Here is a 27,523-nt window from a genome sequence, read left to right on the forward strand (position 1 = left end):
CGGGAATCCATCAAGCCCCGAAGGGGGGGGGGGGGTCTGGATGGTGCAGGCGACAACAGGGTAAATCCCAAAAGTGGAGACGCATGGCTGATTTCCACGTGAGAATTTACATCCGCATTCATCATTCCGGATTTGCCGGCACAGAACGACCGGCAGGCGGTGCCTCGGATGGAAAGGGGGATTTACGCATTTGCGAATTTGCAAGTGTCTTATTACTCTCCACGCACTCAGCGACTGATTGGGACCGGTGGTGAAATGGTCCCTCACTAGGGCCACACAGATCTGAGTGAATATTTTAATTGCGAATAATTATTTACGTGCGGTTGTTCTGGAGAGCCGTCGTCTCGTTGTCGGTCCGTGTGGCATCCATAAATCAGGAGTACCCACCTCGGAGATGGATGTGCGAAAATGGACGAACAGAACTCTTTTGAATCGTATGAGGCCTGGTACCTAATCCTCAGCTGCCAGCAGTACGATTCAAAGCACCAAACAACAACGGCGCACCGGACGGATCTAGATTAATAGGGAACAATTTAAATCAATTATTTTGTAACCGTTTGCAGATCTATGTAGCCCCGCTGCCGGTTTGGAGCGGTATTCAATGTGTGAGCATTTCCTGTTGGGGCCCGTGTGATGGATTACACACCACACCGGTGTGAGCTTTGTGCTTGATCTGGTGAGTGATTTGACCCGGAAATATCCGGGTCCGGCGGTTAATTGTACACCGGGGAGTTGTTTGGCGAAATTGATTTAGATGGATTCGAGGCGGTTTTTGTGCTGAACGGGAAGGTCAATTCGTTTTCATTTACACATGCTACTTTTGACATCTCTACACTATATCTCTTCCACAGTACCTACCTATTTTGATACCTTGTTGGCTACAACTTAGCTCCAATGCTGAGCATATAGTCCAACACCATCTTCGTCGGTCTTGGGTTATGTTCCTCCAGTTTCTCCGAACTTGTAGGGATCGCAGATCGTCTTCAACTACGTGCAGCCAGCGCGTTCGCAGCCGCTGAATATCGTTTTCGCTATTCTTTCTTGCGGCATTCGCATTACGTGCCCAGCCCACTGAAATCTGCCGTATTTTATACGTTTCACAATATCCGCTTCATTGTTGACTTGGTACAACTCGTGATTCATGCGTCTGCGCCACACTCCAGCTTCTGTTTCCCACCGAGAATTGTCCGCAGAACTATACCCGACTAGATGGACATTACAAAATTATAACAAGCTGTGTTATTTTGTTACAAATTTTTTTTATAAGAAGGGTTGTTATAAAACATGTACCGTTAGTAGTTAACATAACAAAAATTCTAACAAAGTTCCCACATTAAAAGAACAAAAATGTTACAACTTTTGATATGATCATAACAAAAATATTACAAAACTTCTTCCATGAAATATGGTAGAATTTAACAAAATTATAACAAATTGTGTTATAATTCCTTGGCAACCTTTTAGGGTAAAAACTAAATTTTATACTCATTTTTGGGTAAATATTTTTAAGTGTGTTATTCTATTTTTAGAAAAAGTAGGTAACAAAAAAGGTTTCCAGTACGTTATAAAACTTTCGGATCCGAACGGGATTTGAACCAAGACACCTACCATCGGTAGCAATCTGACGCCTCTGCCAATGAGGCTGTTCGCGTGCAGTTCAACCCTGCGCGCTTTTGGATAACGCCTGCACACCCCTAGCACCCGGACGTCGCCGCCGTCGGCGCGCGCCGCCAGCGTCGGCCAACTTCCTACAACGAGAGAGAAACCAATGAACAAGACAGAACAAGTACAGTCGTCGTACCGAACGGTCGACAGAAAAAACCTTTCTTTCAAACCAATGTAAATTAGAGAAATACAGTCCATTTTTATCATTATTAGTTTAAATGTAGTCCGCCGCGTTTTATTCCGTCCCGTTCAGCTCCCCGCGTACATTTTGGACCTTCGTCGCCGGATATTTCGCGAAACCGCTATGGAATCGATTCGCAGACGCCGCGATGTGCTTTTCGAGCGCATGAAGTGGGAGCTGAAAAACGCGAGTGTGGTGGAAAAAAGACAGCCTCCTGCCGGTGAAATCCAGGAGCGCTTGCACAAACTTTCGGACCTGTGTGAACAATTTGATAAAGCGCAAAGTGAAATCGAAGAACAAGTCGATGCGCTAGTGGAAATTAACTCGATTTTCAACCATCGGTTGGAATTCGAGGAAATGTATTATGACGTGAAAGGGCGGTACATCAAGCTCCTCGGTGAACATAACCCCCACGGAAGCAGTGAAGGAACTATCGTCGAACCAGCGGATGATCTGAAGGAGGCAATCAGGTTGCTTCTGGATTCGCAGCGAATCCTGATGACGTCCCAGGCTGCAGCTTCGAACACGGTGTCGCAGTTGGCTGGCCAAGTCGGTTCCGTTAGCCTTTCCCGTCCGGTTGCTGACGCACAGGCGTCCGGGGGCCAAGTTCCGCTGGAGGTACGGTTGCCAACGATTGTCCTGCCAGTCTTCAAAGGCGACCGGAAACAGTGGCCATCCTTCAAGGACCTCTTCGAAAGCTGCATCCATTCGAAGAACCTGAAAAACTCCGTGAAGCTCCAGTACTTGCTTTCCCACCTGGATGGGGAGGCGAAAAAGATGGTTAGCTCTTACGCTATCACCGACGCCAACTACGTGGGGGTATGGGACCGGCTCAACGAGTTTTACGGTAAGAAAAAGTACACTGTCGCGGCACTCGTCAAGGAGTTTGTGGACCAGCCGCCAGTTACTGCGCCAACCCTCGTCGGACTCCGCAAGCTTACCTCAACCTCGGATGATGTAGTGCGGCAGCTCAAGGCCCTAGGAGAGGAATACGAATCTCGTGACCCGTGGCTGATCCATTTGCTCCTCGAGAAACTCGACCGAGAAACCCGTTCGCTGTGGGCCCAAATGCTGGTCGATGAGGACAATCCCAGCTTCCAAGATTTCATCACGTTCCTTGAGCGGCGATGCGATGCCTTGGAAACCTGCGCGTCCTTTTCCAAGAAGGGGACCGATGCCACAACGAAGAAGGAGCAGGAGCGGAAAGTGGATCCAAACCCGAAGGCAAGTAAACAAATCCAAAGCTTCCATGCAAACACCCAGCAAGCTTGCCCGCAGTGCACAGAGGCTCACACGATATACCAGTGTGTCAGCTTCAAGAGCATCCCGGTGACCAGTCGACGGGATCTCGTCCAGCGAGCCAAGCTCTGCTTCAATTGCCTGAAAGCGACCCACGGCGTGAAGAACTGCACATCCCCACTGGTGTGCAAACAGTGCAAACAAAAACATCACTCACTGCTTTGCACAAGTGACAGTTCTGCCTCCGACTCAGGCCAGCCCCGGGAAGAAGCAGCTGCGAAGAAGCAAGAAGCAGGAGAACCAAAACAAGCGGATTCGGTGGCATCGTATGTCGCGGATCTCAAGACCAGCTGTTCAGTGAACTTCTTAAGTTTGCTGCCTACGGCTGTCGTCAAGGTGTTGGGGAAGAACAACGTCTTCCACGAAGTACGGGCAATGGTCGATTCCGCCTGTATGAACTCGCTCATCAGCAAGCAAGCCTTCGAACGTCTTGGCCTGGAAAGGCGCAACGCCAACATTCTCGTGAGCGGTATCACCGACGGGAAACCCAGCAAGACAACAGGAGCGGTCACACTGCAAATCTCATCGCGATTCGACGATCGTATCGTCATCGTGGTGGATGCGCTAATCCTGAATCACCTGGTTCCGGACCAACCGAGTCACCAGTTTGACGTCGACGTTGGTGCCCTGGCCGAGGCGCCTCTCGCAGATCCAACCTACAACGAATGTGGTAAGATCGACCTTTTGTTGGGAATAGAAGCTTTCTTTTCCATTCTAGAACCGGGCAAGCTCTACGCCGGTCGAGGCGTACCAGTTGCGCAGAATTCCGTCTTCGGCTACCTGGTTGGTGGCCACTTCAACACAGCACGTGCCACCGATGGTCGTCCGATACTGGGACTCGCGACGACGACGACGAATCTGGATCAAACGCTCCGGAAATTCTGGGAAGTGGAGGAGGTGCCTAAATCCAAGCAGCTTACCCCGGACGAGCTGCGCGCTGTCGAGCACTTCCACTCCACCCTTTCTCGGACTGAAACAGGGCGATACGTGGTTCGCCTACCCTTCGACCGTACCAAGCCAGAACTGGGCGAATCGGCTACCGCTGCCATCCGGCGGTTCAAGGCAATGGAAAGGAAGTTCAGCATCGATCCAGAACTACAACAGCACTACGGACAGTTCATGACTGAGTATGAGGCTCTCGGTCACATGGAGAAAATTCCGCCAAGCGAGGTGGAAGTCGCACCGGAGAAGTCGTTCTATCTTCCGCATCACGGCGTGTGGAAGGTGGACAGCGCAACGACGAAGCTACGCGTCGTTTTCGACGCCTCGAGCAAGAGTGCTTCCGGGGTGTCGTTGAATGATCGCCTGCTAGTGGGACCGAACGTGAACGAATCTCTCTTCAACGTGTTCACCCGCTGGCGCACCTACAGGATTGCTTTCTGCGCCGACGTCGAAAAGATGTATCGGCAAGTTCTTGTCGCCAAAGAAGATGCCGATTTCCAGCGAGTAGTGTGGCGCAATTCTCCCGACCAACCTTTGGACCATTACCGCTTGCTGACCGTTACGTACGGTACCGCGAGCGCGGCGTATCAAGCTATGGCGGCCTTGCAACAGGCTGCTGAAGACAACAAGGACGCACATCCGCTGGCATCCGAGCGGATTCCGAAAAATTTCTACGTGGATGATCTGCTCTCGGGGGCGGATACCATCGAAGAAGCCAAATCTCTCCGCAACGACATCGTTCAAGTTTTGGATAGCGGTGGCTTTGCTCTTCGCAAGTGGAGCTGCAACGAACCGCAACTGTTAGAAAGCGATGCGGTACAAGATGAACCGGTCCACATGAAGCTGCCGCAGGAAGATGATTCCGTCAAGGCGTTGGGGATCAGATGGTCACCTCAAGATGACACGTTCAGCTTCAAACTCTCGTTCGACATCGACAGCACAAACACCAAACGTCAACTGCTGTCCGATTCTTCAAAGTTTTTCGATCCATTCGGCTGGATCGCGCCGGTGATGATCCGAATGAAAATACTGTTCCAACACCTGTGGCTCTACGACCTGGGCTGGGACGATCCACTTCCCGCATTCATCCTGGAGGAGTGGATTACCTTGAAGGAGACCCTGCACCACATCGAAAGAATTCGAATTAGAAGATGGATTCCGCACGCCGGAGGGAAGCTCCAACTACATGGTTTTGCCGACGCTTCTGAAGCCGCGTACGCAGCCGTCGTGTACGCACGCACCGTTAACCAGGATGGAAGGGTTGAAACGAATCTGGTGGTGGCCAAAACCAGGGTGGCTCCCATTCTCCAGGTGTCGCTGCCCCGTCTGGAACTCATGGCGGCGGAGCTACTCGTCGATCTGATGGTCAAGGTACAGGAGTCGTTCTCGCATCTGGAGGTCGAACTATTTGCGTGGAGCGATTCTGAAATTGTTCTTCACTGGCTCACCTCGCTACCAAGAAAGTGGAAAACTTTTGTGGCCAACCGCACCTCCAAGATTTTGCAGCATCTTCCCAGGAACCACTGGCGTCACGTGTCATCAAAGGACAATCCGGCCGACTGCGCCTCGCGCGGTGTCACGCCCTTGGAACTACTGTTACATCCGCTGTGGTGGAGGGGCCCCGGTTGGCTCGCACAACCAGAAGACGAATGGCCTACTCAATCGGTTCGTTCAGTCATGGACGACGAGCTTCTTGAACAGCGAACGTCGGTGACCTGCTTGCACGCTAGTGCTACGGCGTGTCCCAGCGGTGGCCACGAAACACTGACGTACCTCCTCAACCGATACTCAAATTTGTCCCATATTCGGCGCGTGTTGTGCTGGATCAATCGCCTACGACACAACGCTTTGGCCCGTAAACGTGGTGTGGCCCGACTTGAAGGACCGCTCACACCGAAGGAAATCGACAACTCCTGTTTGCAGCTGGCACGAGCAGTGCAAAGCGACTGCTTCCAAAAGGAAATCGATTGTCTGGTCAAGAACGCTCCTCTTCCAGGCAACAGCAAGCTGAAGAACCTCTTTCCTTTCGTCGACGCTGATGGCACTCTACGGGTTGGTGGTCGCCTCCAGAACTCAAGCCAACCATACGACGTTCGCCATCCAATCATCATACCGAAGGATCACCAATACACCAAGTTGCTTCTGTCAGAAGTACATCTCCGTAACCTACACGCAGGGCCAACTCTGATGATCGCGACACTCAATCAGCGATATTGGATCGTCGGCTGCCAGACGGTGGTGCGTGGCTCTGTGGCGAGCTGCATGCGCTGCTGTCGGTTGAAAGGAAAAACAGCCACTCAACTAATGGGAAGCCTGCCATCAGTCCGCACAACTCCAGCTCGTCCTTTCGTACACTGCGGCGTGGACTACGCGGGCCCAATCCTTCTGCGCTCATCAACCCTACGATCGGCGAAGACAATAAAGGGCTATGTTGCTGTCTTTGTTTGCCTTGCAACAAAGGCAGTACACCTTGAGGCAGTGTCTGATCTGTCCACGAATGCTTTCTTGGCAGCCCTAAAGCGCTTCTGTGGTCGTCGTGGTCTCTGCAGCGAAATTTGGTCTGACCACGGCACGAACTTCGTGGGTGCCGACCGAAGTATCCGCGAACATCTGCAATCGCCGGAGTTCAACCAAGCTGTTAGCCGCTACCTAGCGGACCTGAAAGTGAAGTGGACGTTCATCACTCCATCCGTCCCCCACATGGGAGGAATTTGGGAGGCGGCCGTGAAAAGTTTCAAGAAACATCTCCGGGCCGTCCTTGGGCATGCGACGCTGACGTATGAGGAGCTTTCAACCGTCTTGACGCAAATCGAGGCGTGCTTGAATTCGCGTCCCTTGTGCCAGCTCTCCACATCGCCCGACTCCCTCGAAGCCCTCACGCCGGGGCATTTTATCATCAACCAACCACTGAATCTGTTGCCCGAGCCTGACATCCGTCACCTCCAGGAAGGCCGTCTGGACAGATGGCAACGTGTTCAACGCCACGTGGACGACATTTGGGCACGATGGAGAAACGAATACGTCGCCACGCTTCAGCCTCGTAACAAATGGCAGTCCGTTCAACAGAACTTGGATTCGGGGCAGTTGGTCCTGATCAAGAACGACAACACGTCACCAGCGGCATGGGAACTCGCAAGAATCGTCGCAACCCATCCGGATCAATATGGTGTAGTCCGCACCGTAACCGTTCGTCGAGGGCAGAACGAATACCAACGAGCGGTGCACAAGTTGGTTCCGCTTCCACTGGATTGAGGCATCCGCCTCAAGGGCCGGGTGGATGTTCGCGTGCAGTTCAACCCTGCGCGCTTTTGGATAACGCCTGCACACCCCTAGCACCCGGACGTCGCCGCCGTCGGCGCGCGCCGCCAGCGTCGGCCAACTTCCTACAACGAGAGAGAAACCAATGAACAAGACAGAACAAGTACAGTCGTCGTACCGAACGGTCGACAGAAAAAACCTTTCTTTCAAACCAATGTAAATTAGAGAAATACAGTCCATTTTTATCATTATTAGTTTAAATGTAGTCCGCCGCGTTTTATTCCGTCCCGTTCAGCTCCCCGCGTACAGAGGCCATGACAACACCTGCCGAGAGCGGTGATAGAAGCATTACTGGTTCTACGTATTGCCAGTTTCCTCATTCAAATCCTTGTTTGACAGACGTACACGAGCGGGGTAGTATGACGTCACATTGAACTCGTTGACGTATAATAGACTTGATTTGTCGTTAGTGATTTTGTTTTAATCTATCACAATTATATCATATGCAGATATGATAACAGCTGTAGATATAATTTAGTTATATTTCACTTTTCTTCAATTTTAAGCAATGAAATGGAATCTATCACATGAGGGGTCATCCATTTAGTTTATCGTCACGTTTAGGGTGGGTTGAAAATTTCCAATTTTAGCGTGACGTACTCAATAGATGCTTCCTAAGGTCGAAGCGAAAAAAAGTAGAATAAACAAACATCATGTTATAATTATTTAGTTCCACTTTTGCTTTTTCCATGTTCAATAACAGTCACTACTTGGTATACTTTTTGGCGAAATAAGAACAGCAGAGTTTTGGTATTTATTGTAATCGATCTAATGTTTTCGCGTGTAAAGATACGTCATTTGTGTAAAATTCAACTCACGCTGAAATGGCGCTTGTTTATAACAATGAAAGGCATGATTGATTTAAAAACTGAGAATTTACTTATTCCAAAGTTGTATTTCTTTGTTCTTCCTTAAAGTTGATCGATAAAAACAACCCATTATCATCATTTCACGTTAGAAACTTCATTTGTTTCTACAAAATGTTCACAATCTTCCTGTAACTTCCAAACTGTTCGTCCAATCAAGTGGGTGATTATTTTTGGGATGTAGAAAACTGTTGGAAATAACATAATGTTGTTGATGGAGCATCCAATAACTTATAAAAATAGCGCATTTTTTAGAGACTCGTGAAGTTAAATTCCGAATATCTCGGAAACGGTTACGTTCAGAAAGGTTGTTACAGTAGGCAAGCCAACCCACTGACAGGCATTATTGTCATTATCTCTTTTGTTAAAACGGCCCCAAAATGTGCTGATCAAACGAAATTGGGCCCCTAATGTCTCTACTGTCACTCCATCCCGACTAGAAAATCATAACAAAAATATAACATAATTAAAACAAATAATGATACCTATAACTCATTGTGATATAATCACGTTCAACATCCTTGGTGTTTTTGAAATACAATAACTCAATTATATCACATTATGTTATAAATGCTGTTGGATAACTCATTGTTATATAATTAAGTTGTGGTTCTTTGACATTTGGACAAAAATCTAACAAAATTGTATCACATTCTGATAGAAACTGGAAATCCTAAAGCTAACATTCATATCATATGCTATAAGTATAGGCGTGTCAATGGTGTGGAGCAAGCGGTTTAACTGCAATATTTTTTAACTGCAAGTCCGATAAATGCAACAAATTTGTAGCTATCGCACCGCCAGATGTCAAAATGGTGCGCCATGTTAGCCCAAATGAACAGACGGATGAAGTTCACGTTCATTTAACGTCAGTTGATGGTTTGTTGATACTGTCAGGTGATCCAGTTATCGGATTTTTGTTCGCTAAGTGAAACGTAAAAATGTTGCAGTTATTGAACGTCTACTGTGTCTTTGACATCCTACCAAAATTTTAACCCACCATCAGTCGCTTGCGTGTACTGAGTACACGCGTCTCAGAAAAATGCAAAAAAATAATCGAAATTCGCACCAAATTGAACCGGGTGTTGGTTCTATTCCAAGATCCACTCTTCTTCTTGTTAGTAAGGCAGAAAAAAATGAAAAAATGCACGGAAAGTACTCGAAAAACACGTAATTCTAACCTCACATTTTACATGTGTACTCAGTACACCGGCGCGACCGCTGGTGTAACTTTTTTTTGAACCAGACCGTTACACGAGCGGTCGCGTCGTGTACTCAGTACACGGCAAACGTTTTCAATTATGGTTTATATGCTTTACTAGATACAATGTTAGTGTCTTCGGCAAAAATGTCCAACTGGATAATGCGCGTCTGATAGTGGACATGTGGAAACGGTCAACACGATCTGGTCCTGTCCCGGGTGTCGGAATGGCCCTCGCGGGAACCTGTTTCATGGACATTTCAGTTATGGCACCAAAACTAGGCATGCGACGGCTCTATCTTCATGATTTTTCATGTAAATCATCTTAGTAACCATGAAAATGACCAGTGACCTCCCTGGTTAACCCGTGGCCACCGGAATGTGCCCTGGAGGGACCTGTTTCGAGGACATTATGACCATGACACTGAAACTGGGCATGCGACGGCTCTATCTTCATGATTTTCCATATCCATTATTTTAGTAACCATGAAAATTACCAGTAACCTCCCTGGCCAACCCGTGGCCAACGGAATGTGCCCTGGAGGAACCTGTTTCGAGGACATTTTGACCATGTTACCAAAACTAGGCATGCGACGGCTCTATCTTCATGATTTTTCATATCCATCATCTTAGTAACCATGAAAATGATCAGTGACCTCCCTGGCCAACCCGTGGTCACCGGAATGTGCCCTGGAGGAACCAGTTTCGTGGACATTTTGGTTTTGACGCTAAAACTAGGCTTGCGACGGCTCTATCTTCCTGATTTTCCATATACATCATTTTAGTAACCATGAAAAGGACCAGTGACCTCCCTGGCCATCCTGTGGCTACTTGACTTTGCCTTGAAGTAACCTGTTTTGAGAATAATTTTGACCAAGGCGCCAAAAGTAGGCATGCAACTGCTCTATCTTTTTGATGTTATATATCCATCATCTAGGGTAAATCGCCAATTGTTACACACCTTAAAAACTCGCCAATTGTTGCACATCTCATAAGTAATTTTTTTTTTCCAGGGATTTCACCGGAAATTCTTCCGAAAACTCATGCTAGGATTTCGGCAAAAACCACCAGGAATTTCTTCAGAGATTCAATCAAAGATTGCTGGTTCCAGGAAACCCTGCTAAATTACTCCAGGGATGCCTCATTTTCTTTTAAAGCACTTCTTTTAATGATTCCTTTAGGAATTTCGCCTTTTCCATAGATTCTCGCTGTGATTCCTGTAGAAGTTTGCTTTGAATCCCTCCAGAAATTCCCGCTGGTTTTCTACATAAATTCTTTATGTGATTATTCCATGAATTCCTTTCAGAATTATACCAAGAATACCTTTGCATATTTCGGTGGAAATTCATCCGGGGATATACATACCACGAAATTTCGCCAGAAATTTATCAAGAAATTTCTCTAGGGATTTATCAAAGAATTTCTTAAGCGTTTTTCTGCAGGGTTCTTCTAAGACAAGTCGGACTTGCCCCGGCGTTATAACTCGCAGTATCGCATGAAACCGAATTTGCTTCCACTGCTGTCTACTGTCATGTCTTTTGGAGTTTGAAGGCTATGTTTCAGTAGGAATGATATGTCAAGAATAAGTACAGTAGACGTTCGGTCGGTGTAAACGGTTTAACTGCAATGCTCCTTACCTGTAAATCCGGTAAGTTCAACAAATTTGGAGTTATCGCACCGCCAAACGTCAAAATGATGTGTCATGTTTGCCCTAATAGGCTGGAGGAATTGAATGAATGTGGATAAATTAAACGAAGAGAAAAAGCAGGATCTTCATATAACAAAATGCAAAAGTAACTGATGCTTTATCCTCATTCACGCTAGGTGAATAAGTTTCTCTGGCCTATGAACAGTCACATGAAGTTCACGTTCATTTCACGTCAATTGATGGCTTGATGACATTTGTCAGGCGTTGCAGTTACTCAACTTCATTCGTTAAGTGAAACGTAAACATGTTGCAGTTAGCAGCTAAACAAAATTGCTGACACCGAAAACTATCATATAACTGCGAAATTGTTCGTATAACGCTAAACTGGCTAGCAGACTTGGTTCCAGGAGGAGCGTAATATCATAAAGTCTATTCCGTGAATCACGCTTATTATTCAAATAGCAAAACATTGGAACCATAAAAAAGATACGTTATATCGAGGTAAAAGTTACGTTATATTGAGTTACGTAATATCGAGGCTACGTTATACCGAGGTATGACTGTATAAAAATCAGTTGGTAACCAAAACCACAAAACAAAAAATTTCGGCTTCGTGAATAAAAAAAAATTTTTTTTATTTCTTTCTATTCGAAAATTACAAAACAAGATTGATCATATTTTTATACAATACAATAAACGCTTTTGGGTGGAAAATAGGTATCAAATTAACGGATTCACCATGCTATAAGCGAAAATTATATGCATGACCACCCTCATATAGAGTAGGAACCGTTAGCGCTGGTCTTTTTCACGGTTACTTAGGGTGAATCGTCAATTATTGCACATCTTGAAAACTTGCTAATTGTTGCAGACTCCATGCTTTGCTTATGAGATGTGCAACAATTGGCGAGTTTTTAAGGTGTGTAACAATTGGCGATTTACCCTAGATGATGGATATATAACATCAAAAAGATAGAGCAGTTGCATGCCTAGTTTTGGCGCCTTGGTCAAAATTGTTCTCAAAACAGGTTCCTTCAAGGCAAAGTCCAGTGGCCACGGGATGGCCAGGGAGGTCACTGGTCCTTTTCATGATTACTAAGATGATGGATATGCAAAATCAGGAAGATAGAGCCGTCGCATGCCTAGTTTTGGTGTCATGGTCAAAATGTCCACGAAACTGGTTCCTCCAGGGCACATTCCGGTTGCCACGGTTTGGCCAGGGAGGTCACTGATCATTTTCATGATTACTAAGATGATGGATATAAAAAATTATGAAGATAGAGCCGTCGCATGCCTTGTTTTGGTGTCATGGTCAAAATGTCCTCGAAACAGGTTCCTCCAGGGCACATTCCGGTGGCCACGAGTTGTCCAGGGAGGTCACTGGTCATTTTCATGGTTACTAAAATAATTGATTTGGAAAATCATGAAGATAGAGCCGTCGCAAGCCTAGTTTTGGTGTCATGGTCAAAATGTCCTCGTAACAGGTTCCTCCAGGGCACATTCCGGTGGCCACGGGTTGGCCAGGGAGGTCACTGGTCATTTTCATGGTTACTAAAATAATTGATTTGGAAAATCATGAAGATAGAGCCGTCGCAAGCCTAGTTTTGGTGTCATGGTCAAAATGTCCTCGTAACAGGTTCCTCCAGGGCACATTCCGGTGGCCACGGGTTGGCCAGGGAGGTCACTGGTCATTATCATGGTTACTAAAATAATTGATTTGGAAAATCATGAAGATAGAGCCGTCGCAAGCCTAGTTTTGGTGTTTATACAGCGCATTATACAGTTGGACATTTTTGCCGAAGACACCAACATTGTATCTAGTAAAGCATATAAACCATAATTGAAAACGTTTGCCGTGTACTGAGTACACGACGCGACCGCTCGTGTAACTTTTTTTGATGCAACTGATGGAGGGTTAAAACGGTCTGATAAAAAGTTCAAAACCTTTTTTCACGTTGTTTACCCGACTATCTATCGCGTAAGAATTCAAAACTAGAAATCCTCTACATAGAGATGAGCGGAAGTTACATATGTTGATTCGGCAACGTTGTTTGTTTTGTTTACAACAGCTTTCAACACTTGCCACAAAGCTAGATGTTCAAACTTTTTGCGTGACTTTATTGTGGTGCAAGTTGTTTTGTTTACGTTTGCTCATTATATTCAAACTTTTTTTTTCCCAAATTTTGAAAAAAAATAACAGCACAATCGAAGAAATCTGAAATTTATTGCAAAGAACCAAATCAGCAGAAGTGAATCAAGCAGCAGCAATGAAAGTTTTTTCGAGAAGAGCAGCGACAGAAGTTTCTTCATGTGCATACGCTTTTGAAAGCAAAATTAATTATTATCTTTAATTATATATACTAAATTTGCATATGCCATCAAATTCTCTATAATAAAAAAAAATTGTTATACGTTTATTGTCGATTGCAATACCGGTCAAACAACGCCTTCCTACAAACGATAAACATGTTCATTTGGCTCACACTTCTCAGTTCTCTCTGCTCGATTGGCTCACAATGGCCGCCTCCGCACATCTCTATAATGTAGAATTACTATTCAAAACTAAGGTTAACAGAGAAGAAAGAAAAGCTAATAATTTGATAAAGGGGAAGTTTTTCAATGTTTACTTGTTTTGTTTCACACCAGACAAGACATTACATTTTAACCACAAAACTAACCCAACATCATCTAGAAAATACTGTGCTGTTGCGTCAACAGGTTCTTCGCCACAACTTCCAGCAGAAAGAATGTTCTTTAAAACGCTACAAAGTGCTGCAACAGTACCAAAACGTACTCTATGAAAGCAACTGTTTTGTTGGTGAGGATTCTTATTCGATTGGCACATCATCCGGGAACTATTCCGGTTTTGGATAGAGTGCAATAGAAGAACCCAAAAAAAATTGAAAAAAGATAGCTGTGAATTATTTGATTTCCAGCTATATTCCAGCTTACAGTTTGTATTGATGATAATGTTTACATCCGACAAGCCGTGGTGATATCCCAACAGTTTTTTTTATTACACCTTCCAGCTGTAATGATATCGCATAACGATAGTAGCTTCAAAAGCACTGCTGGTTTGGGAAGAATTTGGCAGATTATAACTAAATTATTATTATTATTATTATGGTCCATACAAAAATTTTAGGACTTTCATACAAAAAAGCGTAATGGAAGAGGAGGGGGGTGCTAACATGACGACTTTAGCGTTGCGTTCTAAATGAATGCTGTAAGTTTTGTTTTATGGCTCTTGGCTGGAGTGGTCAATACAGTACGGACCCGATTTTGTCAGCCCCATTTTGCGACAAACTTTTTGGTCTCATTATCTAACGGTCAAATATTGAGCAATTCGTTTAAGATCATCATCAAAATACTGCTGAAAGGCAGAACATAGAGGGATAAAAAGTATGAATATCTGTTTAAATTTTTAAGGGGAACAAAAAATGTGTTCCGGAAAGAGGCTGACAAAATCGGGTCACTTATGTATTACAAAAATGATCAAACAATTTCGCGTCAATACAAAAAAAAACAATTATTTTGTTACAAGAAATGTAGTAAATACCTACTACAATAAATGGGTAACCAAGTTTTGTTATGAGCAATTATTTTAAAATGCATAATGTAACAAATGCTGTTATATATCTTGTTGAATAAATAATACAAGTTTTGTTTTTAAAATAATAACAAGTTTTGTTACAATTTTGTTGTGGTTATTCACATATACGAATCCTTACATCAAAATTATATCAAATTATGTTATTTCTAACAACGGTTGTAATAATTTGTTATAATCTTGTTAGGAGCTTCTGGTCGGGTACGCTTTATCCGAAAGCTGTTCGGTCTAACTCCTTTAACGTCCACGTTAAATCAGTTTCTTATATAGAGCGAATTTCGTTTGGGTTTGCAAGTTACGGGACCTAAGCAGGTTACGCAATCCGTAAAATGCTTTATCCGCAGCTGCAATACGCCTTTTCACTTCACGGGAAACGTCATTGTCACATGTCAGAAGTGTTTCAAGATAAACAAATTCATCAACTACTTCAAACGCATCTAACACCACTAGGCCTGCCTCTGTCTATACCCGCAATAATGTACTTCGTCTTGGTAGAGTTAAACGTCAAGCCTATTCTCACTGTCTCTCTGTTCAGAGGAGCATAAACTTCCTCCACTGCCCTACGATCGATACCGATGAGATCAATATCGTCCGCTAAGCCGGGGAGCATGTGCGACCGTGCAATGATATAGCCATTCCTCTGCATGCCAGACCTTCTAAGCGCTCCTGCGAGTGCAATGTTGAACAACAAATTTGGAAGAGCATCACCCTGTTTCAATCCATCCAAGATCACAAACGAGGTAGACACTTCATCTGCGATCCGAATAATTGATTTTGATCCATCCAGCGTTGACACATATCAGCCTAATTAGTTTCGTCGGAAAATCATATTCTGACATTATCTGCCAAAGCTCATTTCTTTTCACCGAATCGTACGCTGCTTCACAATCAATTAACAGATGGTGAGTCTACAAGTTGGCACGGTAAATGCTGGATATGCTGCGCAATTCAGATCTCATTGTGATCCAGCAACTCCTATCCCTACCTCCTCGTGGTACCGGCCGGAAACTATGAGCAACCTTAGGGAAGATCAGGTAACCTACCCCGGTGGAAACTTTGGTCGTAGACTGACGGGGAAGGGGGGTTTGCTTCGGCAAACCTGAGCGTCTGTTCTCCAAAAGGAGTGGCTCACAACAGCGTCTGATCCCCATGTTAGGGGCGGCTGATCAACGTCCGAGTGCCAGGGAAGGACTCTAAGCTCAACTGTGCACTATGGTCCTTCGGAAAGTAGGGGGTTGGTGTCGGGCCCTACCTGCCAGCCGTAGAAACCCATTGTAACGGAAAATCGCAACAGAATAATACGAACCGAGACCAACGGCAACGACCCCAGCGAACAAAAAGGACTTGCGATTGGAAACTCGGTACGTGGAACTGCCGATCTCTCAACTTCATTGGGAGCACCCGCATACTCGCCGATCTACTGAAGGACCGCGGGTTCGGCGTCGTAGCGCTGCAGGAGGTGTGTTGGACAGGATCCATGGTGCGCACGTTTAGAGGTAATCATACCATCTACCAGAGCTGCGGCAACACACGCGAGCTGGGAACAGCTTTCATCGTGTAGGTGATATGCAGAGGCGCGTTATCGGTTGGTGGCCGATCGACGAATGAATATGCAGGTTGAGCATCAAGGGCCGATTCTTCTATTTCAGCATAATAAAGGTGCACAGCCCACACTCCGAAAGTACTGATGATGACAAGGACGCATTTTACGCGCAGCTCGAACGCGAGTACGATCCCTGCCCAAGCCACGACGTCAAGATCATCATAGGAGATTTAAACGCTCAGGTGGGCCAGGAGGAGAAATTCAGACCGACGATTGGAAAGTTCAGCGCCCACCAGCAGACGAACGAAAACGACCTACGACTCATTGATTTCGCCGCCTCCAAAAATATGCCCATACGTAGCACCTTCTTCCAGCACAGCATCCCTTATCGTTACACCTGGAGATCACCACAACAGACGGTATCTCAAATCGATCACGTTCTGATTGACGGACGGCACTTCTTTGACATTATCGACGTCAGGACCTATTGTAGCGCCAACATCGACTCCGACCACTATCTGGTGATGGTCAAACTGCACCCAAAACTCACGATACCGGCGACCACCACGGGACAACCTAGAGCGACTGAAACAACCGGATGTTGCCCCTGCATACGCGCAGAATCTCGAGGCCGCGTTGCCAGACGAGAGCGAGCTCGACGAAGCCCCTATAGAGAACTGCTGGAGTACAGTGAAAGCAGCCATCAGCGATGCAGCCGAGAACATCATCGGGTACGTGGAACGGAATCAACGGAACGAATGGTTCGTCGAAGAGTGCAGAACGGTTTTGGAGGAGAAGAACGCAGCGATGGCGGTAATGATGCAGCAAGGGATTCTACAGAACGTGGAACGTTACAAACAGAAGCGGAAACAGCAGACCCGCCGCTTTCGGGAGAAAAAGTACTGCCTGAAAGAAGCGGAGTGTGAAGAAATGGAACTGCTGTGCCGTTCCCAAGAAACACGGAAGTTCTATCAGAAGTTCAACGCATCCCGCAACGGCTTCACGCCGCGAGCCGAAATATGCAGGGATAAAGACGGAGTCCTCTTGACGGACGGACGTGAGGTGATCGAAAGGTGGAAGCAGCACTTCGATCAGCACCTGAATGGCGTGAAGAACGTAGGCACGGGAGCCCACGGCAACGGAAGAAATGACGACGCCAGTGCTGCGGAGGGCGGAAATGAACCAACTCCCACGCTGAGGAAAGTTAAGGATGCCATTCACCAGCTCAAAACCAACAAAGCAGCTGGTAAGGATGGTATCGCAATTGAACTCATCAAGATGAGCCCAGAAAAGTTGGCCACCTGCTGCATCGGCTGATAGTCAGGATCTGGGAAACCGAACAGCTACCGGAGGAGTGGAAGGAAAGGGTAATCTGTCCCATTCACAAGAAAGGCGAACATTTGGAATGTGAGAACTTTAAGGCGATCACTGAATCACTGAATGCTGCCTACAAAGTGCTATCCCAGATCATCTTCCGTCGTCTGTCACCTAAAACGAATGAGTTCGTGGGAAGTTATCAAGCCGGCTCCATCGACGGCCGGTCGACAACGGACCAGATCTTCACCGTACGGCAAATCCTCCAGAAATGTCGTGAATACCAGGTCCCAACGCATCACCTTTTCATCGACTTCAAAGTGGCATACGACAGTATGGAATGGACCGCGCAGAGCTATGGAGAATCACCGACGAAAACGGCTTTCCTGGGAAGCTGACTAGACTGATTAAAGCAACGATGGACGGTGTGCAAAATTGCGTAAGTGTTTCGGGTGAGCTATCCGGTTCATTCGAATTTCGCCGGGGACTGCGACAAGGTGACGGACTCTCATGTCTACTCTTCAACATCGCTCTGGAAGGTGTGATGCGACGAGCCGGGCGCAACAACCGGGGAACGATTCTCACAAAATCCGGTCAATTTGTGTGCTTTGCGGACGACATGGACATTATCGCTAGAACATTTGGAACGGTGGCAGAGCTGTACACCCGCCTGAAATGCGAAGCAGCAAAGGTCGGACTGGTGGTGAATGCCTCAAAAACAAAGTACATGCTGGTAGGTGGAACCGAACACGACCGGATCCGTCGAGGTAATAGAGCCACGATAGACGGGGATACTTTCAAGGTGGTGGAGCAATTCGTCTACCTCGGATCCTTACTGACGGCTGACAACAACGTGAGTCGTGAAATTCGAAGGCGGATTATCAGCGGAAGTCGGGCCTACTACGGGCTCCAGAAGAAGCTGCGGTCTTAAAAGATTCACCCACGCACCAAATGCACCATTTACATAACGCTAATAAGAGTGGTTCTCTACGGACACGAGACACGGACCATACTCGAGAAGAACCTGCAAGCACTCGGAGTTTTCGAGCGACGCGTGCAAATTACGAGCATCGGCGGTATGCAGGAGAATAGTGTATGGCGGCGTAGGATGAACCACGAACTCACTGCATTCTACGGCGAACCCAGTATCCAAAAGGTGGCAAAAGCCGGAAGAATATGGAAGACAGGGCATGTTGCAAGAAGAAGAATGTCGGACAACAACCCTGCAAAGTTGGTGTTCGCCACCGATCCGGTTGGCACAAGTAGGCATGAAGCGCAAAGAGCACGATGGGGTGGACTAGCTGGACCGTAATCTGGCGAGCATCAGGGACAAAGAGAGGCAGCCACAAATTAAGTATTGTTGCGTACTATTGTGGATTATGTGATATCCTAATAGTGTTGTGCAAATAAATGTATGAATGTAATAGTGAAAAACTACAGAACATTGATTCACTAAACACTGTAAACAATATTATCGAAATGTATTTGCATATACAATTTCAATACAAATGCATGTACAAATCATCAAAAGATAAATGAATCTTCGTCAGTAAAAAGAATCGTAACCTTTTCAGTTTTCATTCATTCCGGAAGAGACCCAATTACATAAATTCTTATCTCGAGCACATTTGACGCAAATTTGAATGGCTGACTCTCAACTTTGAGAGAGATTACTCATCCTTCAACCATCCTTCTCCAGGGTAAAAATCTTAATTAGCGAGAAATCCATGCTCCTTAGAAAAGAAATGCTCTGCGAGTGCCATTTCTTCACAATTATTCAATTAAACAAACCCGCACCACATCTCGTTAAAAAAGACGTTAATTTTAACCAACCGGAACCTGAATGCACCAACACGCAACGTAAAAGAACAGTCAGTGAACACAGGTTCATGCTTGTACCACCATCCGAGGAAAGGGTTCGTTATTTTCTAGTGCCAATCTGCTGCAACAAAGCGAACATCACCGCCCGCGCATCTATGTTGTACAACGTCCTCGTTCGAAACGCATCAGTGAGCTTCCTGTATGCCAAAGAGGTGCTAATTTGACTTGATGCTACAAAATAAAAACAATCACGCTGCCACTACATAGATACCACCGGATGAATCTCATCATTGAGTGAGAAAGAAAAAAATGGGTTGAATGTGGTGTTCATTGCACATGTTTTTGCACCGCCTCTTATCCAACGTCAAGTGAAGTGGTTACAAGGAGCACTTTTCTTTTGTTCCGAGAAAAAGCGGGAAAATTGGCAAACAAATGCGTCAAATTGGCTTAACGAGCATGCCGCGATGATGAGGATGTGAGATTCGTTGAGGTCGGATATCAGTTCGGTTTCTAACACGTAGTTTATTTCAGTGTTTCTAAGTAAAACATTGAATTCCTTCTTAAGGCGAAACTGGAAGCATTTCCTCACTTTTTGGTTTTTGATTTTTTATTAAATAACGAAACAATATTTTCAAAATCGGTTTTCGTGCACATGTAGAGTATGGATCAAGGTACACTAAGGTCTTTTTTTACACGGGGGATACGTCCCATGTAAAAAAACCGTGTAAAAAAAACCGTGTTAATTCGCGAATCCGTGTAAAAAAAAAACCGTGTTAATTCGCGAATCCGTGTAAAAAAACCGTGTTAATTCGCGAAACCGTGTAAAAAAATACCGTGCTAATTCGGGAATCCGTGTAAAAAAACGAGGGAAATCTGAAAATATTTGAAATGTCCTCACCTTCAGATATCCGAGGTTTGTTTTAGAGAGTAATAAGAAAGGGGGGGGGGGTAGTAGTAAGGGTTGAATCTAGGGGTTAGTGGGGAAGGGGACAAGGGATGGGCTATGGGGAGCAGAGTGCATACTGTTTCCAAGAAAGATCGTAGAGGATATTTTGATAAGGACTGTCTAGACGGACGAAACGAAGGATCAAGGAGACTGTCAACACTCTACAGGTCCACGGAGCTAGGTGGTGTAGAGAAAGATGTTCCAGGACACTCAGGGACTTTCGCGAGTAAAGGCTTTGATATCTACGAGCGTAATCGATTGATTGTTGTTACATCGCTGATACTGTTCTACATCCTACTGGTATACGGAGCATTGTTCTGTAAATAAATCATTTTCAAACATGACCTCCAATTTTGATCTCCAAGAACTTCCGCGAGTAAAGGCCAGAAGATCCACAAACATAGCCAATAATTTCTTGCTACATGTGTTGTAACATCCCAAAGGTCCATTGAGCGTTGTACTGAAGAGTATTCATTTCTAAAGACATACTAGGTCTTCCTTGAACTTCCGCGAGTTAAGGCCTTAAGATCTACAAGCGTACTCAATGAATTGTTGTTACATCTCTAATACGTTGTTACATGCTACAGGTCCAAGAACAATTTTTCTGTAAGGAACTAATTGTCATAGATGTTCTAGGTCCTCCAAGAACTTCCACGAGTAAAGTCCTGAAGATCTACAATCGTTGTCAATGGTTTGTTGTCACATTACTGATACAGTGTAGCGTCCTACAGGTCCAGGGAGCATAGTTGTGTAGAGAAATAATTTCCACAGATGATCTAGGACCTCCAAGAACTTCCGCGAGTAAAGGCCTTAAGATCTACAAACGTTATCAATGGTGTGTTGCCACATTACTGTTACAGTGTAGCGTCCTACAGGTCCAGGGAGCATAGTTCTGTAGAGAAATAATTTCCACAGATGATCTAGGACCTCCAAGAACTTCCGCGAGTGAAGGCCTTAGGATCCACAAGCGTAATCAATGGATTGTTGTTACATTTCTAATACGTTGTAACATGCTACAAGTCCATGAACCATTTTTCTGTATAGAAATAATTTCCACAGATGTTCTAGGTCCTCCAAGAACTTCCATGAGTAAAGACCTAAGATTTATAAGCGCAATCAATACAAGTTCCCAAGAACTTCCGCGAGTTTAGACCTGAAGATCTACAAGCGTTTTCAATGGTTTGTTGTCACATTACTGATACAGTATAGCGTCCTAAATGTCCAGGGAGCATAGTTCTGTTGAGAAATAATTGCCAAACATCTTCTAGGTACTCCAAGAACTTCCATGAGCCGCAAGAGTACTTGGAAGACATAAAGCATTCTTGGAAATCAAGACTCTACAGAACTGTCTTCCATGGACCTGTAGGATGTTGCACCGCATCAGTAATGCAACAGAAGGCCATTGATAATGCTTATTGATCTTAAGGCCTTAACTCGTGAAAGATCTTGGATTAACTAGAAAATCTTTGAAAATAACTTCTCTATAGAACCGTGATCCATAAATCTGTATAACATCATATAAGTAATGTAAAAGCAATTGATTAATTACGCTAGTAGATTCAGGCCTTTACTTGCGGAAGTTCTGGATGACCTAGAACACGTTAACGGAATCTTGCGCCAAGGACCTGTAGTAGACGTGTGCGCCGAAGCAATTTTCACCGGCGGCGGCGTGTATAGTAATTCGAGGCAGCGGCGGCGCACGCCGTTCGTCCTATACGGCGGCGGCGGCGGCGGCGTAATCGGCGTGACCAAAATTTTAAATTATTTTTTTTAGTGAAGAGCAAATTCTAGTCATTAAAAAACGTCAATACAGAACAATTTCTTTCTTGTATCTAAATTACAATTTTCATCTATTTTGTGTAAACGGTTTAAACGTATGTCAATCAGAGGTTTCAATAAAAACTATCCTCATAAGAACTATGCTATAAATTTCAGATAGTACCCTTGAGGACGTTTACCAGGAAATTTATAAAGGATTCCTCTAGATAGAAATTCACAACGTCGCACGTCTCGTCTAAGGATATTCTTTAATAAAACTCATTTTAGACCAGTATAGTCATGGTAAAAATCGAAATGTTTGTAGGTGTTCTGTTAGGGTGCTTTTCAGGAATTACTCCAGGGATTCTATCAGGAGTTTCTCCAACAAATTCTGAATAGGGTTCCTCTAAGGGGCTTCCTAGAAGATCCTTAGATATTTCTCCACAAGTGGGATCGTAAACTTCTCTAGAGATTTTTAGAAACCTTTCTTCAGGGATTCTTTAGAATTCACTTCAGGATTTATTTCTTAACGTTTCTCCAAGAATATCTTCAGAAATTCTTTTCGGAAATATTGCACAGCATTCTCCAAATTTCAGAGACTCCTTGAAAAAAAAAAAATAACAATTTTAGAAAATTCTTTGGTGATTCCCTTACGGATACTTCACAAGCTCCTCTATTTAGAAGTATGTCCATGAGTTCTTTCAGGGTTTGTTCCAAATCACCCTTCAAAAAATCATTAGGAGATTTATTTAAGAATTCTTCTAGTATTTTTGTCTGTAATTTCTTTATGGATTTCCGAAGATTTTTTTCAAGGATTCTTTCAGAAACTTATCAGAGGTGTCCTTTAGAAATGCCTTCAAGGATTTTTAGAAACTTCTTCAGTATTTTTTCCTTGATTTTTCCCAAAAATTTCTCATAAAATTCTACTTAAAAATCCTCTAAATCCATCTCAGGACTTTTTTTCCTACCCCTCTATTGGGGAAATTAAGCCACTTCGTCCAATTAACTGAACTTTTGTGTCGAATCTCAGGAGTTCCTCCAGGTATTCCCCAAGGACTTCTCCAGGAGCTATAAACGATTGTTTCTAAAATAGTTTCAATAAAATTTAATCTCATCAGAAATTTATTTAAATATTTCCTTCAGGTAACCCTCGAAGAGTAACTCCAACATGATTTACGTTATTTCATAAAATAATTCTGTAAAAATCTGTGGAGGAATATCTCAAACCGCTGAGAATTCTTCGAAAATTCTGAAAATGAAAATAACAAAAAAATCCATGGAAAAGGTAATCTTTTACTGAAAATTATGGGAAACGCTTAAACTACTGAAGGAGTCTCAAGTAATATTTCAAAAGGAATTCCTTAGTAAGATTTAAATGGAGTTCATGGAAGAATTGCTCTAAGGACCTGTAAGATGTTGCACCGTATTAGTAATGTGACTACAGTCACGCTTGTAGATCTTATTAAGGCCACTACTCGCGGAAATTCTTGGATGCCCTAAGATATCCTTGAAAATTACTTATCTTCAGAACTATGTTCCATGGACCTGTAGGATGTTACACCGTATCAGTAATTTTACAAAAATCCATTTATTACGGTTGTAGATCTTGAATTCTTTATTCGCGGAAATTGCTTGGATGACCTAGAGCATATTTGGGGAGTTTTTTTCTACAGAATTATGCTCCACGGATCTGTAGGACAAAACACCGCATCAATAATATAGCAAAAATAATTGATTACGCTCGTAGATTTTCAGGCCTGTATTCTCGGAAGTTCTTGGAGGTCCTAGAATATCTTTGAAAACTACGTCTCTACAGAACTATACTCTAAGGACCTGTAGAATGTTGCACCGTATTAGTAATATGACTACAATCCATCGATTACGCTTGTAGATCTTAAGGTCTTTATTCGCGGAAGTTCTTGGATGCCCTAGAATATCCTTGAAAACAACATCTCTTCAGAACTATGCTGCATAGACATGTAGGATGTTACACCGTATCAGTAATGTAACTGCAATCCATAGAATACGCTTGTAGATCTTAAGGCCACTACTAGCGGAAGTTCTTAGATGCCCTAAGATATCCTTGGAAATAACTTCTCTTCAGAACTATGCTCCATGGACCTGTAGGATGTTACACCGTATCAGTAATTTAACAAAAATCCATTCATTACGGTTGTAGATCTTAAATTCTTTATTCGTGGAAATTCTTGGATGACCTAGAGCATATTTGGGAAGTTTCTTTTCCACAGAACTATGCTCCATGGATCAGTAGGATATTACACCGCATCAATAATATAGCAAAAATAATTGATTACGCTCGTAGATTTTCAGGCCTGAACTTTCGGAAGTTCTTGGAGGTCCTAGAATATCATTGAAAACGACGTCTCTATAGAACTATGCTCTAAGGACCTGTAAGATGTTGCACCGTATTAGTAATGTGACTACAGTCCAACGATTACGCTTGGAGATCTTAAGGTCTTTATTCGCGGAAGTTCTTGGATGCCCAAGAATATCCTTGAAAACAACATCTCTTCAGAACTGTGCTGCATAGACATGTAGGATGTTACACCGTATCAGTAATGTAACTGCAATCCATAGATTACGCCTGTAGATCTTAAGGCGGAAGTTCTTGGATGCCCTAAGATATCCTTGAAAATAACTTCTCTTCAGAACTATACTCCATGGACCTGTAGGATGTTACACCGTATCAGTAATTTAACAAAAACCCATTTTTTTGCGGTTGTAGATCTTGAATTCTTTATTCGTGGAAATTCTTGGATGACCTAGAGCATATTTGGGAAGTTTCTGTTCCACAGAACTATGCTCCATGGATCAGTAGGATATTATACCGCATCAATAATATAGCAAAAATAATTGATTACGCTCGTAGATTTTCAGGCCTGAACTTTCGGAAGTTCTTGGAGGTCCTAGAATATCTTTGAAAACTACGTCTCTACAGAACTATGCTCTAAGGACCTGTAAGATGTTGCACCGTATTAGTAATGTGACTACAGTCCAACGATTACGCTTGTAGATCTTAAGGTATTTATTCGCGGAAGTTCTTGGATGCCCTAGAATATCCTTGAAAACAACATCTCTTCAGAACTATGCTGCATGGACATGTAGGATGTTACACCGTATCAGTAATGTAACTACAATCCATCGATTATGCTTGTAGATCTTAAGGCCACTACTCGCGGAAGTTCTTAGATGCCCTAAGATATCCTTGGAAATAACTTCTCTTCAGAACTATGCTCCATTGACCTGTAGGATGTTACACCCCATCAATAATATAGCAAAAAATAATTGATAACGCTCGTAGATTTTCAGGCCTGAACTCTCGGAAGTTCTTGGAGGTCCTAGAATATCTTCAAAAACTACGTCTCTACAGAACTAGACTCTAAAGACCTGTAGGATGTTGCACCGTATCAGTAATGTAACTAATTACGCTTGTAGATCTGAAGGCCTTTATTCGCGGAAGCTCTTGGATGCCCTAGAATATCCTTGAAAACAATATCTCTTCAGAACTATGCTCCATGGACCTGTAGGATGTTACACCCCATCAATAATATAGCAAAAAATAATTGATAACGCTCATAGATTTTCAGGCCTGAACTCTCGGAAGTTCTTGGAGGTCCTAGAATATCTTCAAAAACTACGTCTCTACAGAACTAGACTCTAAAGACCTGTAGGATGTTGCACCGTATCAGTAATGTAACTAATTACGCTTGTAGATCTTAAGGTCTTTATTCGCGAAAGTTCTTGGATGCCCTAGAATATCCTTGACAACAACATCTCTTCAGAACTATGCTGCATGGACCTTTAGGGTGTTACACCGCATCAATAATATAGAAACAATTAATTGATTACGCTCGTAGATTTTCAGGCCTGAACTCTCGGAAGTTCTAGGAGGTCCTAGAATATCTTTGAAAACTACGTCTCTACAGAACTTTGCTCTGAGGACCTTTAGGATGTTGCACCGTATCAGTAATGTGACTACAACCCATCCATTACGCTTATAGATCTTAAGGCCTTTATTCGCGGAAGTTCTTGGATGCCCTAGAATATCCTTGAATAAAATTACTTCTCTTCAGAACTATGCTCCATGGATCTGTAGGACGCTGAACCATACTCCAAAAATCACCTTTAGGAAACCCCCCATTTAACCCCTCCTAGCCCCCCATATATTAACCCCCCCCCCCCCCCCTCCTTCAAGAAACAGACCCCCCACACATCCCTTTCCTGCAGACCTCTTACATCATCATCCGCCTTCACCTCATACCACTTTTCAACTCCCTTGCAACCCTTTCCCATAAATCCCATTTCTTTCCTTATAGTAAAAGTTCCCTTCTAGACACTTAGCGCGAGAAAGTTGAAAAAACAGTGTTAATTCGCGAATCCGTGTAAAAAAAAACCGTGTTAATTCGCGAAACCGTGTAAAAAAAGCCGTGTAAAAAAAAAACGTGTAAAAAAAAAAACCGTGTAAAAAAAGACCTTAGTGTATCTAATTTTTTTTTTTGTGGTGGAAAATGTTTTTCGTTTCTGTAGAAACCATTTTTGAACAAAATTTCACAAAAAAATGGTTTCTGCAAAAATGGAACACATTTTCCACCTCAAAAAAATTCAGAAGATACCTTGTTCCATACTCTACATGTGCACGAAAATCGATTTTGAAAATATTGCTTCGTTATTTAATAAAAAAATTAAAAACCAAAAAATGAGGAAATGCTTCCAGTTTCGCCTTAATTTTCAACGTTAATTGAATTTGAAGCCAGATCAAAAACTGTCAACTTCTGCTTTTTTTAAATGATATCTTCTTCCTCTGCATCCATATTTTTTTTTAATTTCCTAAATTTCTCTCACTTTTATCTTTCTTATGTCTCGTCTTCTATTTCCTCTATCCATTACTTTTTTTTTCTATGTTCCTTCTATTAACCATTGTGAATTTAATTTGCAATCTTTTATCTATAATCCATAATCTATTTTCCTTAGCTTGCTTACGTTTTTCTTCTGAATCTTAGTTACTTTATGTGTGCTTTTTTACTTACACACACACGTATGATGGAACTAAAAATATTCATACATATCTAGTTACATAAATCACTAATTGCAATAATTTATGAGCACCTCATCGATGTGTCCCTCTAATCGCTGCGGAAAGCATCTCTCAGTAACTGTCTAACTTCCATTTTGTCGAAATCCCATAAATTTATCATCTTCACAGCAAATGACACTTTCCTTCATTTTTCCTCCCCAAATGCTATCTCTTCGCTCGCTTCGGCTCTAAACCACCACAGCCGCACCGTTTGTCGTCTAGATATACGTGTAATAACTTTCCTGTCGCACCAGCCGACATCCAGCCGACGGAACTTTTCCCACCAGCAGCAGCGGTGCCGCCGTCATGGAAGTCA

General features: G+C 43.7%; 1 protein-coding gene across 1 annotated transcript; it reads left to right on the forward strand.

Moving 5' to 3' along the window:
- Positions 1–1,969: 1,969 nt before the first annotated feature.
- LOC134290873 (uncharacterized) lies at positions 1,970–7,339 on the forward strand. The gene has a single exon (XM_062858088.1). The coding sequence runs from the start codon at positions 1,970–1,972 to the stop codon at positions 7,337–7,339; it is 5,370 nt and encodes a 1,789-aa protein (XP_062714072.1).
- The last annotated feature ends 20,184 nt before the right edge of the window (positions 7,340–27,523 follow it).

This window comes from Aedes albopictus, chromosome 3, assembly GCF_035046485.1.
Source record: "Aedes albopictus strain Foshan chromosome 3, AalbF5, whole genome shotgun sequence".
Taxonomy (NCBI): Eukaryota; Metazoa; Arthropoda; class Insecta; order Diptera; family Culicidae; genus Aedes; species Aedes albopictus.